General features: G+C 44.1%; 1 protein-coding gene across 3 annotated transcripts in view; it reads left to right on the forward strand.

Annotated features, from left to right (window-relative positions):
• Positions 1-208: 208 nt before the first annotated feature.
• TEX15 (testis expressed 15, meiosis and synapsis associated) overlaps positions 209-12,759 on the forward strand; it is a 171,631-nt gene continuing 159,080 nt past the window's right edge. For all 3 annotated transcript variants that reach the window (XM_075604064.1, XM_075604078.1, XM_075604122.1), the window contains exon 1: positions 209-321. In XM_075604064.1, coding sequence (XP_075460179.1) covers positions 301-321 — 21 coding nt within the window. In that variant the 5' untranslated portion in view covers positions 209-300. The remainder of the gene's footprint in view (positions 322-12,759) is intronic.

Below are 12,759 nucleotides of genomic sequence, written 5' to 3' on the forward strand. Positions count from 1 at the left end.
CAGTCTTGCCTGTAACGTTTTGGTGTTCATTTTGTTTGCAACCTAAAATAAAGTTGATTCCATTACTGGAAGCTATTGTAGCACATTGCTAGTCAATGGGTGAAGAGAGAAGCGGGCCTGGGAAAGGCATCTCTGAGGTGGGCGTGGTCACAATAAGGGGCCTCGTCAGTCCTCCTCCCCTTTGAATGTTGTGGTTCTGTCACAGATTACACGTGCTTTGTGCTGTTCCTGATACTGGTAATTTGCAGAAGGGTGCTCTGTCTTTGCTGCTGCAGAGAGTTGCAATGTGCCCAGTCTTGTATGTTGAGATCATTACAGGAGGTTAGTAGTGCATCCTTTATTGCTTGAATATTTGTTTTGGACATTGCATTTTTAACTTGCCATTTTTAATGTTGCCCATGTTATGTAGTTTTGGATAGAGGCGCTTATTTTTTTGTTTATGATCGTGCAATGGTGTTAAACATTTATTAGAAGTTGGGTTTGGAGTTTTCTAGCTCTAATTACAAAAGAAAGAAAGCTGTAGCTTTAAATAAGATGGCGTATGATATTTACAAAATTACACTGTAGGATTTTTTGGTTTTCACTGTAAGTGATTGTGTGAGGTGTTTGCATTCATTCTGTTCTCTTAAGTGTTTAAAACAGCATTGGGTTGTGTTTTATCTCATTCTACGTCTTCTTCATTTTATTTGTGTTTAATTGATGACACTCATATATATAATGTTGGACACGCGTGGTTGGTTCAACATTGATTAATTTGTGAAATTGTTGTTAAAGAGTGTTTAAAATATTCCAGAAATTCTCATTTAGTTTTATATTTTGCTCTTGATTAAAACTTTTTTTTGTTAAATTCTTGTTTATGTCATACAGTGTCAAGGCTTTTGCATAACTAATATATACTCTAAAAACAAAATTGTAAGATAGTAAAAAGGTAATCTAGTCATAGAAAAAAACTGCAAATAGATACCTCACCACCGAACTTTTCTGAATAATAAAATTCAATTGCTTGGGAAATGTAGTTAAATCGCTTGCAATTCCTGAATGACCAGAGATGGTCCTCAATAACCTTATCCCGTGATGTACCATTTCAACATCTTGACTTGAAGGTTGTCCTTTGTCCAGAGGTACTGCCATCCAATCGGTACCCTTCACATTATAGAGAGGAGCTGATTTTTTTTTAACTTACTATGAAAAAATGGGCCATCTATTTCAATATTTTACATTTCTTTCTTGCTACTGCTGTCTATTGACATTTCTCAGTTTATTTTATGTATTTATTTTTTGTCATATAGTTCCATAAAAGCATTGTATTGTTTTTGTGTATCTTGCAGCATCCTAATGATGAGCTTAAAGTTTTCTTTAAAAACTCTATCTAAAGTCAAACTTTTTTTGAACTGAACTTGCTGGCAACTTTACGACAGGTTGAAACCAATTGCATGTTAGCAAGTTGCATGCTATTTTTACTGTCTGTTTAAAAGGTCAGATAAATGAAAAATGCAGTTGCATACACATCTTGTCATTAAGTCGTTTCACTTTGTATGCATATGGGTGCTTTTAACAAGGCTGTACATACTGTTCATGTGAAAATATAAGGGCACACAAAAAAATGGATGAAATACTAGGTAAAAAAAATAGGTGCACATGGGGAACACAGAGGAACCCTATTTCCTCCACTAAATATGGTAGAAAAAAAGGGGGGTGGGGGAGTTCCCAGCACTCAATAGCAACAAATGAGAAGAGAAGGGGGAATACGCCAAATTGAATTTAATGAGAAAAAAGTTCTCACAAAGTAAAAGTAAAAACACGAAACTGCAGCTATAAAGGAAAGAGGGGGACAACATTTCGGGGATGTACCCTTTCCTCAAACCTGTTCCCAGAGGTCACACTGACCAGAGGTACATCCCTTAGCCGTGTATAGTCAAAAGACTCCCTAACACACACCAATATAGTACAGTGGATAAAGGTCCTGCTCTGGAGAGTAATGTCCAAATGTCCAGTACACTGATGGCTGTAATCAAAACAGAATATGTTGATCGGCTGCCCCACTCACCCCCCCCCCCCTGGATTTTCCCTTTTCTTCCCTTTCCCTGTTTCCCCCGCTTCCCCCCGTCCGTGTTCACGTTGTGTGGATTATACTCATATCTGACTATTATGTAGGTGATTTATGGCTGCAGTTCTTTTTTTGATTTTTACTTTGTTAGAAAACGTTTTTCTCATTAAATTCAATTTGACTTATTCCCCCTTCTCTTCTCATTTATTGCTATTGAGTGCTGGGAACTCACCCCCACCCTTTTTTTATACTATTCGTGCGGTTACATTCAAATGTGTCATTTGTTTAAGTAGCACTTACAGTATTATCCATTTTTGGTCTGGAGAAGTGTAGTTTTAGTTGCTGATTTCACAGTAAACACTTATTCTTTCTCAATATGTGCCTTTGTACTACAGTACCCTGGTTTTAGACATCTATAGAACTTTTCTAATTAGTTTTGAGAATGGGCAGATATATGTTAATGCCTAAATACATTGGTGGTTAAGCTATTACCACTCTTTCACTGTTACAGGACACATGTATGTATACTACAAAAGGAAGTTACAGTATGGATCACTGATGTCACTGTGAAATTATTCTAACGTGTAGAAATGTAGTACATGCAAGCCCTAATACAGTACTCTTCTTTTGATTGAGCCCATATTTATAATATGTTAGAGCAGGAGTTTCAATAGGGGTTTCTAGGAACACATGGGATCCCCCAGGCATTCCTAAAGGGTTCCTTTGTATGTATGTATGTATGTATGTATGTATGTATGTATGTGCCATTAATGTATATAGCGCTTTATAGCAGTAGTACACGTGACCATCATATAAATAACAAATAATATAAAGAACACATAAAAGGGAGAAGTGGTTCAGGCATAAAAGTAACATTTAGGAAAAGGAGTCCTTGCTCCAAAGAGCTTACAATCTAATTGTTTTCAGGTCATTTGAAATTTGTTCCAAATACAGAAGAACTTGCAATGCATCTGATCTCAGATGTGCTATTAGAGAGAGTAGGGATTCCTTACAATACATCTGATATCAGACGCGCTATTACAGAGGATTGGGGTTCCTCTGAATTTCACAATATAATTAAAGGTTTCCTTAACGAAAAAAAGGTTGAAAACCAATGTGCTAGAGACTTTCAAACCAAACTCTGCTAACGCATCTCAAACAAGTAAAGAAAATAAATGGATTCAGCTTCACTTTTGTTGACGTGTTGGCTGCTAGAGCATCCATCAATAGCATTTAGGAAATACACAAAAAAAATTAGTTAATGAAGATTGGGAATTTCTGTAGAAAACGTCCTGATCGGCTGCTTCGGCTCCTATAAAATCAGCCCCTAAATTGTATAATCATTTAATTTCCCATTGGGAACCCTTCTAACTACTCTTAAGGGGCGCTTATAGTGCCCGGCGATGGCGGTGCGCCGTCGCATGCGCTTATAGTAAGCGCGATGGTGACGGAGCGACGTAGCGACCAAAAATTTTGAAGTCAGTAGAATTTGATTTTGGGAGAGACAGTCACCACATGTGACTATCTCTACACCAATCACAGAGCGCCTATTGCACTCTGCCCTCCACCTTCGTGACATCACTGGCCTTGTCGCCAGCGACATCGCTCAAAGTTGAACTGCAACTTTCGCCAATGGCGACGGTGACGTAATCGGTCGCGTCACCGGCACTATAAATGTGGCCTAAGGCAACCTTAGGTACTATGGGACATTGTTAGTTATACAGCTAATTCAATAGGAACCGATGTGGCCGGTCATTTTTTTTCGACCAATTGGTACAATTGGCTGGATTACACTAAATTAGCTCCATACTATGTTGCATCTTTAGGAAAATCTGCACTGCATGTGCTTAAAAATATTGAATGAGTGTTTGCAGTCAGATGTATCTTTTGGAAACATTTAAAAGAATATGTACATTTTTTTTAATATCATTTATTTGATGCCGTTTAGTTAAAATTTCAGTTAGGACAAGTGTGACCTTTCTCTCACTTGTATATTTTAGTGTGAATTTAAGTGCTACTGGGACAAAAAATATATTCTTCTATACTCTGTGAGCTTTCCTTGCCTGACCATCTATGTCTCTATACGGACATATTACTTAGAATACTTATATGTGACCTCCATTTTTGTACATTGTAATATCATCAGAGCAGGGATGTGCAGTGGTACCATCACGCCAGTGATATATAAAGCATTGGGGTGCCCCCCAGTGGCTGAAACATGTAATGAAAGCACAACATGTACTGGTCTGTTACTGTACTGTATGTAGAATGTTGAAAAAGTTTTATTTGCACATTCATTTGCTGGAAGGTATTATATGGGAACCTGGTAGGACACAGGAACACTGTTTAATACAGTTTGACAGACACTTTCCATTTCATTGTAGTCTTTAGTCATATCTGTCAACTAATCCCACACAATCAGTAGACCTACTATTATTTGAGTCAGTTCTGGGCGTGATGTGGGATTTATATTACTAGTTTTTTCTATTTTTTCTATACCAAAACAAAACTTTGTATTTCAGAACCTTAAGTATGATAGTTGAATTTAAATCGAATACTTTACTGAAATTGGCAGATCTTTCCAATGGAAAGCCTGGCCTCTTTCATTGCAAGCAAGTATAACATTCATATGTGTAATCATATCTACAATTCGACAACATATACTGCATAGGAGAAAGGTGAGGATGAGGGGTTAACACCAATTCTTTTGTCCTAAGAACAATTAATAGCTTTTACCAGACCACCAGATATATAACACCAATGATCTATCTTTGATTATTCAGTAGTTAAATAAAAAATATTTTGGACTGCAGTTATGATTACAAAAATTTACAAATGCGTTATTTACATCAGTTATGCACGTATATGACGATTGCATTACAGTACATGCATCGATAAGTGGAAAAAAGGTACAGTAGTGCTTCACTTTTAAGTACATTTTCGCTTTATATACATGCTCTGGACCCATTGTGTATGTTAATGCGGGGTATGCCTGTATTGCTTTCAGCATGTAACTGAATCTTTTATTACGTATAGTAGACAATGTTTTTATAGCTGGATCGTGTTGAAATGTTGTGCTGTTTCCTTCATTGATTTGTTACTTAAGTACTTATCCTGTTAAAATTCACTTTGTAAACAAGATCATTTTGAGCTGCACATACAGTACACATCTGTATTTTGACTTTCTAGCTAGACTGGCTTGCTTTTCAGTGAGAACATATGTAAACTGTAAGTGTATTTTAGGAAACTTTATACACAGCCACTTAAAGGAATATGACAACTAAGTCTCCTTGTTTGCAGAACAAATCCAAGGAAATAAATCAGATATAATGGAATTTTGTACACATTTTGCAACTCAAGATCATTTTTTTAAGTTAAGCACAAGAAAATATTTAATATAACTAGGCTATATGATATTATGAGTTCCGGGTGCCAGGAACATAAAGCATGGTCTCCAAAATCTATTTGTCAAATGCTAAATGTGAGTGTTTATTAAAATTAGCACATTTACTTGCATTTTGTAAAACCTCACGAAAGTATGGAACAAATGTGGATCTCCAGCAGAGCAAGGAGTCTTTTCATTTGCATGGCTTTTATGGATACCCATATAACACTTATATTTACTGAATGTATATATCTGTATGTGTATACATATACAATATATAAATTATAAGGTTTCATTATAATTTAATTATTGATTAAAAACACGACTAGCTCTGCATTCCTTCCCTCTGTTCCCTCTTGTAATATCCAGCTAGCAATCCCCCCCTCCCACACTTTTTACGCTATGATCATTTGGTTCCCACTGGTGAGGAAGAGGGGGAAACCACTCCACATAATTTCTTGGTTATTTTATATATGAATAGTTTTTATATATATTAAATAAAATGGTGCTAAACACCACAGTGGTTTTTATTTAATTATTTAATGAAATGTTCCACAATGACAAAGCCACTTTACCTTTTGTTTCAATATTGCCCCTTATTCCCTCTAGACTGTAAGTGCTCAGGAGCCGGACCCTGTATCTGTTAGCTCGTGTTTATCCTTATTTGGTATGTCATTCTATTTATGTAATTATAGAATCTCTATATCGTTATAGATGTCTATATCTCTATACTGTATGTTGCTGCTTTACAAATAAACAATAATTATAATAATTATATGTATATATGTGTGTATAGTAACTAGAATCCGCAGCACTCAAGAATGAATTGCAAAAAGGAATTTAATTATACCACATGGCAAACCATAAAAAATGTGCGACTTTTGGACCCCAAAAGGTCTTTTCTTAAGCTCCTACCTACAGTGTTTCAGACACTGACTTATATAGTGAAAGTAGTTGGAGCCAAAAACTGTGATTGAAGCTGTCACTGGGTAAATGCCTACAGGTGTTTGTTGCACGGGAGAAATACAATGAGCATGTGCAGTGCAGAATAACAACAATCGTGAATGAATCAGAGAAAATAAAGTAAAGTACCAACAGTGCACGCATACAGATACTCCTAACATGAATTGCAAATGAAATACCCTCCCATATTGTCAATGTAGGTATCCCGGCAGGTCGCGATCCCTGTCAGACCTCCTAAACACATAGTTCACATATTGGATATATCTGGACCTGCCAACGGCGTCCTTGGCAATGCTCGTTGCCAAGCGGTGCAATGTGCATGCGCGCGAGGGGAATCCCTTGGTTGCACATCCGTGTACTGCAGTTGGATGCCGCAGAGCATCCTAAGTGTCCATAGCAACCGCACAGCTCTGAGAGAAAAGTCCGTTCTCACAGCTTAAGTGGATAAACAGCAGGAAATGCAATGTGGGCATTTCAAAAACCAGCAATGACACTAAAGAAATACATGTCTATGTATAAGGCTGAGATTATACTCTCCACGCATGCGCCATCGCGGCCTAAGGGACAGAGACAGGGCAGGACTAAGGTATATCACAAGAGACAAGAAATACATATGTAACAGTACTGAACAATATCCCAAAATAGAGACCAGAGGGGTATCTGAAAGTGTCAAAAGATGCCAGAAACTGTTAAACAAACCTACACATGAATATGTCAGTAACTACAAGCAAGGGAATAAAGGCTCAGGGGTTCAAAAGGATAAACACCTAAGTCCAGGTGTCACACTACTTCGAAGGCCTCGGCCATGCTCCCTGCTGGCGCGCTGAGGCGCAGGGAAAGCGGGTGCTTTCCCTGGCCTTGCGGTTGCTTACCGCACGCGCTGTCAGCGGGCCGTCAGGGCGGGCGCGTCACTGGATGGGGGTGGGCCAGTGACGTCACGGAGCTGGTTTGCCCTCATTGGGCGAACCGCTCACGTGACCGGCCTGTCGCGCCGGCAAGCGGGGGAATTTTAAATTCCCCTAAGACCTGCGCTTCCGCAAGCGCGCGGAAGCGCAGGTGAGCCCCTACTAAAGCCGCTCTAATTGCGGCTGTAGGGGCTCAGTGCTGAGTGGGAGGCTGCAGTCCCAGTCACTGCCATATCAAGCCCCGCCCCCCCAGTCCAGCCGGTCCCAGTCCCTACCTTGTCACGCACCTTTCCCCAGCAGTGCGCGACAGGTTTTCAGGGAGGCATGCGGACGTCATGGCCACACCCCCACAAACGCCCCCTCCCGTCGCAAACCTTCCCTCTCCCCCAGACCGCAGTGTAGCGCTGTGCACGCGCCACCCCCCACCCCCCCCCCCCGCCAGGCGCGCGTGCCACAGTGAAGACTGGGGACTCATCCATGTAGGAACCTAGGAGACCACACTCTCTCTCTCTCTCTCTCTCTCTCTCTCATGCAACATAACATTTAGACATAACAAGGATACAGGGAAAGGTCACAGACCAAGATGCAACAATTCTTCTGCAAACATATTAACCCCTGATTCCTGAGGTGCTGGAACCAAGCAAAGACATACTACATAACATATAATGCAATACCAATGTATTATTGGTATTGACGTAACCTTTATTAACAGCAGCCATATTTAGCCCTACTGTCACACGCCGTTCCTGGCTGGGGCCGCCCTCATCGCTTGACGATGGCCAAGCGACCTCTCTGGTGGATCTGTAGTAACCTTAACGTTGTCCGCTCTCCTGGCCTTGGCTGAAGCTCAGGACTCTTAGGCTTGTCAGTGAGCCCCTGCAGCCGCAATGATAGCGGCTTTAGCAGGGGCTCGCGCACGCGTCCGCAGGTGTGCAGAGGCGTAGCTGTTAATTTTTTTTTAGTTTAAGCGGTCACGGGAGCGCTGGGCCGGTCACGTGAGCAGTTCGCCCAATGAGGGCGAACCAGCTCCATGACGTCGCTGACCCGCCCCCCGACGGCGTGGGAACTAGGGCCAGGGAAAGCACCCGCTTTCCCTCAGCCTCAGCGCGCCTCCACACGGCTGCAGTCTTTATGGACTCAGGCATAGAGGAATCACTCTGCTTAACCTACTTCCAGTTTATTACAACTCCGAATCTAGCATGCAGTATGATGCTGGGCTTTACATGGTTTTTTCACTTTCCTCAACTAAACAATGAAATAAAATACTTATGAAAGAGTTTGTGTGCAGGTAAGGGCTTTATATCCTCCGCTATGCAACATCCAGGTTCTTCAACCCTCACTAAGGGGGTCATGCAGTAAGCAAAGTGACCTTTTGCCCGTTTTGTGCCAAAAATGCCTACTACAATTCAGTAAGCCCCGAGACGTTGGCGAAAAGCGAAAAAAACGCCATGTTTTTGGTGCTTTTTTTCCGGCAGAGGCGCTTTTCGCCGCTACTTGCCAGTTTTCCAACCCGCTCAATTCTAGTAGCCCCGAGCAGCGTTTCGCCGCTACTCGCCGCTCTAGAATGGAGATTTTCACGCAAATCCGTCACGGCAACTCAAGTTGGCAAGTTGGTGGGGGAGAAGCATCGGCAAGGGTGACACTTAGAAAAAATCAGGCCTTTTTCCTGCCTGGGATTGACGCCAGGGGTCTCCGGAGCTGATACCCATTAATACCAGTACTGGAGGCCCCAGGCATGCATCCGAGGCAGGAAAAATGCATTTACAGCCCACTTCATTACCTTAGCGGCTAACCGCTAAGGCAATGAAGGGGTTAACCACCCGTGCCAGGTTTATTATGGGTAGCAGGGGTGGGTGAAGGGGGTATTTGGCCCTTGGTGGGTGTTTAGGGCTTGCGGGGGGGGGGGGGTTGTGGGTGGACTTAACCCCTTCATTACCATAGCGTTTAATACCGCAACGGTCATGAAGGGGTTAACCCCTCCCGCAAGGCCTAAACACCCACCGTTGGGGCTAATACCCACTTCACCCACCCCCGCTAGCCACAATAAAAAAACTACACACTACAGCCCCACAATAAATAAATATATAAATATATATATATACAGTATGTATATTACACCAACAACCCCTATACCCCCCTAACATACGGTACATATATGTAATTTTTGTGATGCACAGCAATGATACTTAAAAACAAATACTTATAAATAAATACCCCCCCCACCCCCACCGCCCCCTAACACATACAGTTTAGTAATGGCAAAATTACTATTAACCACATATGGATAATAGTGCATTTGCCCATTTCAAATACATAAAGTACTATAAATACATATTGCACTCACTCACCCTTGTCCGGCTACCACGATGAAGGCCATCCTCATCGTCATCACCGTCCATGCCCCCCTCCGATGCTGCAAAATATAAATAAGAATAAAAAAAGCCAATGTAATGTCCCCTAACCCCTTAATCACCTTAGCGGTTATTAACCGCTATAGTCATTAAGGGGTTAACCCACCCTCACCCATCACTCGGGAGACCTATACACCCTCCCCTACTACCCCCCACCCGTGAGGCCTAACCACCCACTACCCACAGGGAGGCCTACCCAACCTGGCTTGGGGACAATACCCCCTTCCCCCACCCCCGATAGCCACAACAATCATATCTATATTTAATAAACAATACATAACCTACCCCCTGTGCCCCCCATAAATACATGGTTTATTCTTTTACTTACAGGGTTAATACCCCAGGCCCATGGGAGTCCCCGGTGGTCCTGCCGGGTGTCCGCAAGCCCCACAGTGGCCCAGTAAAGGGTTTCACACAGGGTCTGGAGGCCTACGGGTGGTCTCCGCGAGTCACCGTGGGCCCCAAATGGGGTCTCCACGGGTATGCCCGTGGGTGTCTTGGGGCCCTCGGGTGGTCCCTGCGGGGCCCCCACATCTGGTTCTTCCCCGCAGGTGTCCCCCGTGAGTTTGCAGCCTGGTCGTCCGGAGAATCCTCAGGTGGTCTCCAGAGGTCCCCGCAGACCTAAGGAACCAACCCTGTATTTAAAATAAATAAACCTGTCCTATACATTAAAATAAATAAATACTCCCCCCCCCCCCCAAACACATACAGTACAGTGATGTGCAAAATAACTATTATCCAGATATGGATAACAGATTATTTGCCCATTATTAAACACATAAAATAGCATTAATAAAGTAAATAAATAGAGTTTTACTTACCCCCTGGCAATTTGATGGTCATCCGGTCATCAAACGGCTCCGTTGGCAAAAGAATACATTGCAAATACTTTGAGATGCCATTTAACCCCTTAACCCTCAGACACCTGTGGGGCTGACCCGGGGCCCCCAGACACCGATTTGGGACCCACTGTGACCCGTGGAGACCACCTGGAGGACCACGGTGCCTGGCGGGGACCACCCGTAGGCCTCCAGACCCTGTGGGCATCCCCCTGTGGGGCCTGCGGACACCCGTCAGGACCACCGGTGACTCCCGTGGGCCTGGGGTATTAACCCTGTATGTAAAAGAATAAATCATGTATTTATGGGGGGGGGGGGGCACGGGGTGGGTGGGTTATGTATTGTTTATTAAATATAGTTATGATTATTGTCGGTAGCGGTGGTGGGGGATGGGGGTATTGTCCCCAAGCCAGGGTGGATAGGCCTCACGGGGTGGGTAGTGGGGGAGGGTGTCTAGGCCTCCCGAGTGGTGGGTGAGGGTGGGTTAACCCCTTAATGACTATAGCTAAGGTGATTAAGGGGTTAGGGGACATTACATTGGCCCTTTTTATTCTTGTGTATGTTTGCAGCATCGGAGGGGGGCATGGACGGTGATGAAGATGAGGATGGCCTTCATCGTGGCAGCCGGACATGGGTGAATTCAATATGTATTTATTGTATTTATTGTGCTTTATGTATTTGAAATGGGCAAATGCACTATTATCCATATGTGGATAATAATACATTTTGCCCATTACTATACTGTATGTGTTAGGGGGCGGGGGGGGGTATTTATTTAAAAGTATTTATGTGTTTGGAAATTATTTTTTTGGGGGCACAGAATTGGTACTGCAGGCCCGCAGGGACACCTGCGGGGAACACCCGAAGGCCACCACCGGCCTATAGTATCATTGCTGTGCATCACAAAAATGTAATATATGTACTGTATGTTAGGGGATATAGGGGTTGTTGGGGGCACAGGGGGTGTGTGTTGTATATTGCAATGTTTATTAGGGGCAATTGTCCCCAATATACATGCTATTATGCCTTAACCCCTTCATTGCCTTAGCGGATAGCCGCAAAGGTAATGAAGTGTAACGCCTGTATGCCCGCAGACCTGGCCAGTCCCCAGTACTGAGGTGGGTAAGGGTATAACATGCACCCACAGCAGTGAGGGCGTGCCCGGAGTGTGGTAGTTGCGTTGCCGGGCCTGGTGAGAAAGGGTTAACGTTATACTTGCTGAGTCCGGCGGGGTGCCTAAGGTCGGAAGGTATTGTCCAAGAGCCAGAGTTCAGGGGTTGGAGAGAGCAGCGTAGTGATGTCCGAAAGCCAGAGCTCTAAGGCAGGAGAAGGCAGCGTAGTCAAAGTCCAAAGCAGAGTTCAAGTTCAAACCAAGGGAATCCAAACAGGGGCAGGGACAGGAACCAGAGCTGAAACAGATAAGGGAGCTGGGCATAGACACTGCACGCACAGGAGCTACAGGAAAGCTATGCAGAGCAAGGAAAGAGAGGACAGACTGGGGTTATAAAGGAGGGAGGACAAATAGCAGGAAGGGGTGGAGCAGGGGTTTGACTGGGAGCTTGCAGGGATAGGTCTGAGAGAGCAGGGGAGGAGAAAGGGAGGTAATCTAGGGTAATGGGCTGCAAGCTCCGGGGGCGGAGCCAGTACCTGGGGAGGATTGGTAAGGTAGAGCGGGTGCGCGCGCCCTGTGTAACACAGTCGCGCGACGCACAAACGCACGAGTATCAGAGCGTGGAGGATGGATCGCGGAGGAGGTGCTCGGCTGGTGAGTATGAGAGCGGGAAGGAGCGGCGGAACCAAGTAGGGAGACGGAGGTACGCCGAGGGGCATGAGTCCCCTGACTGGAGACCAGTGAACGCGCGTGCACAGTGAGGGGACCGCGCATGCGCGTAGATCGCGAACGGGAGCGTGACCGCGGAGCGAGGGAATGAGGCAGAGACCGGGAAGGCAAGGAAAGGGGAGGGTTACCTGGAGGGACCAAGGTGACGGGGACACGCTGGGCAGAGCGAGTCCCCCGATCCGTTACAGGAAGCAGCATGAATGTATTTTTAATAATGTGGGGGAACAGAGGGTCTCCTGAGCTGAACCGCATTGATTTCTGGCTCAGGGACCCCCAGCTTCCCGAGTTACAGGCCCCGCTTTACATGCCGCGGTCACGTGATCGGGATATTTAAATGCAGAGGGATACCGGCACCTCATAAAGGGGCCT

This window comes from Ascaphus truei, chromosome 1, assembly GCF_040206685.1.
Source record: "Ascaphus truei isolate aAscTru1 chromosome 1, aAscTru1.hap1, whole genome shotgun sequence".
NCBI lineage: Eukaryota > Metazoa > Chordata > Amphibia > Anura > Ascaphidae > Ascaphus > Ascaphus truei.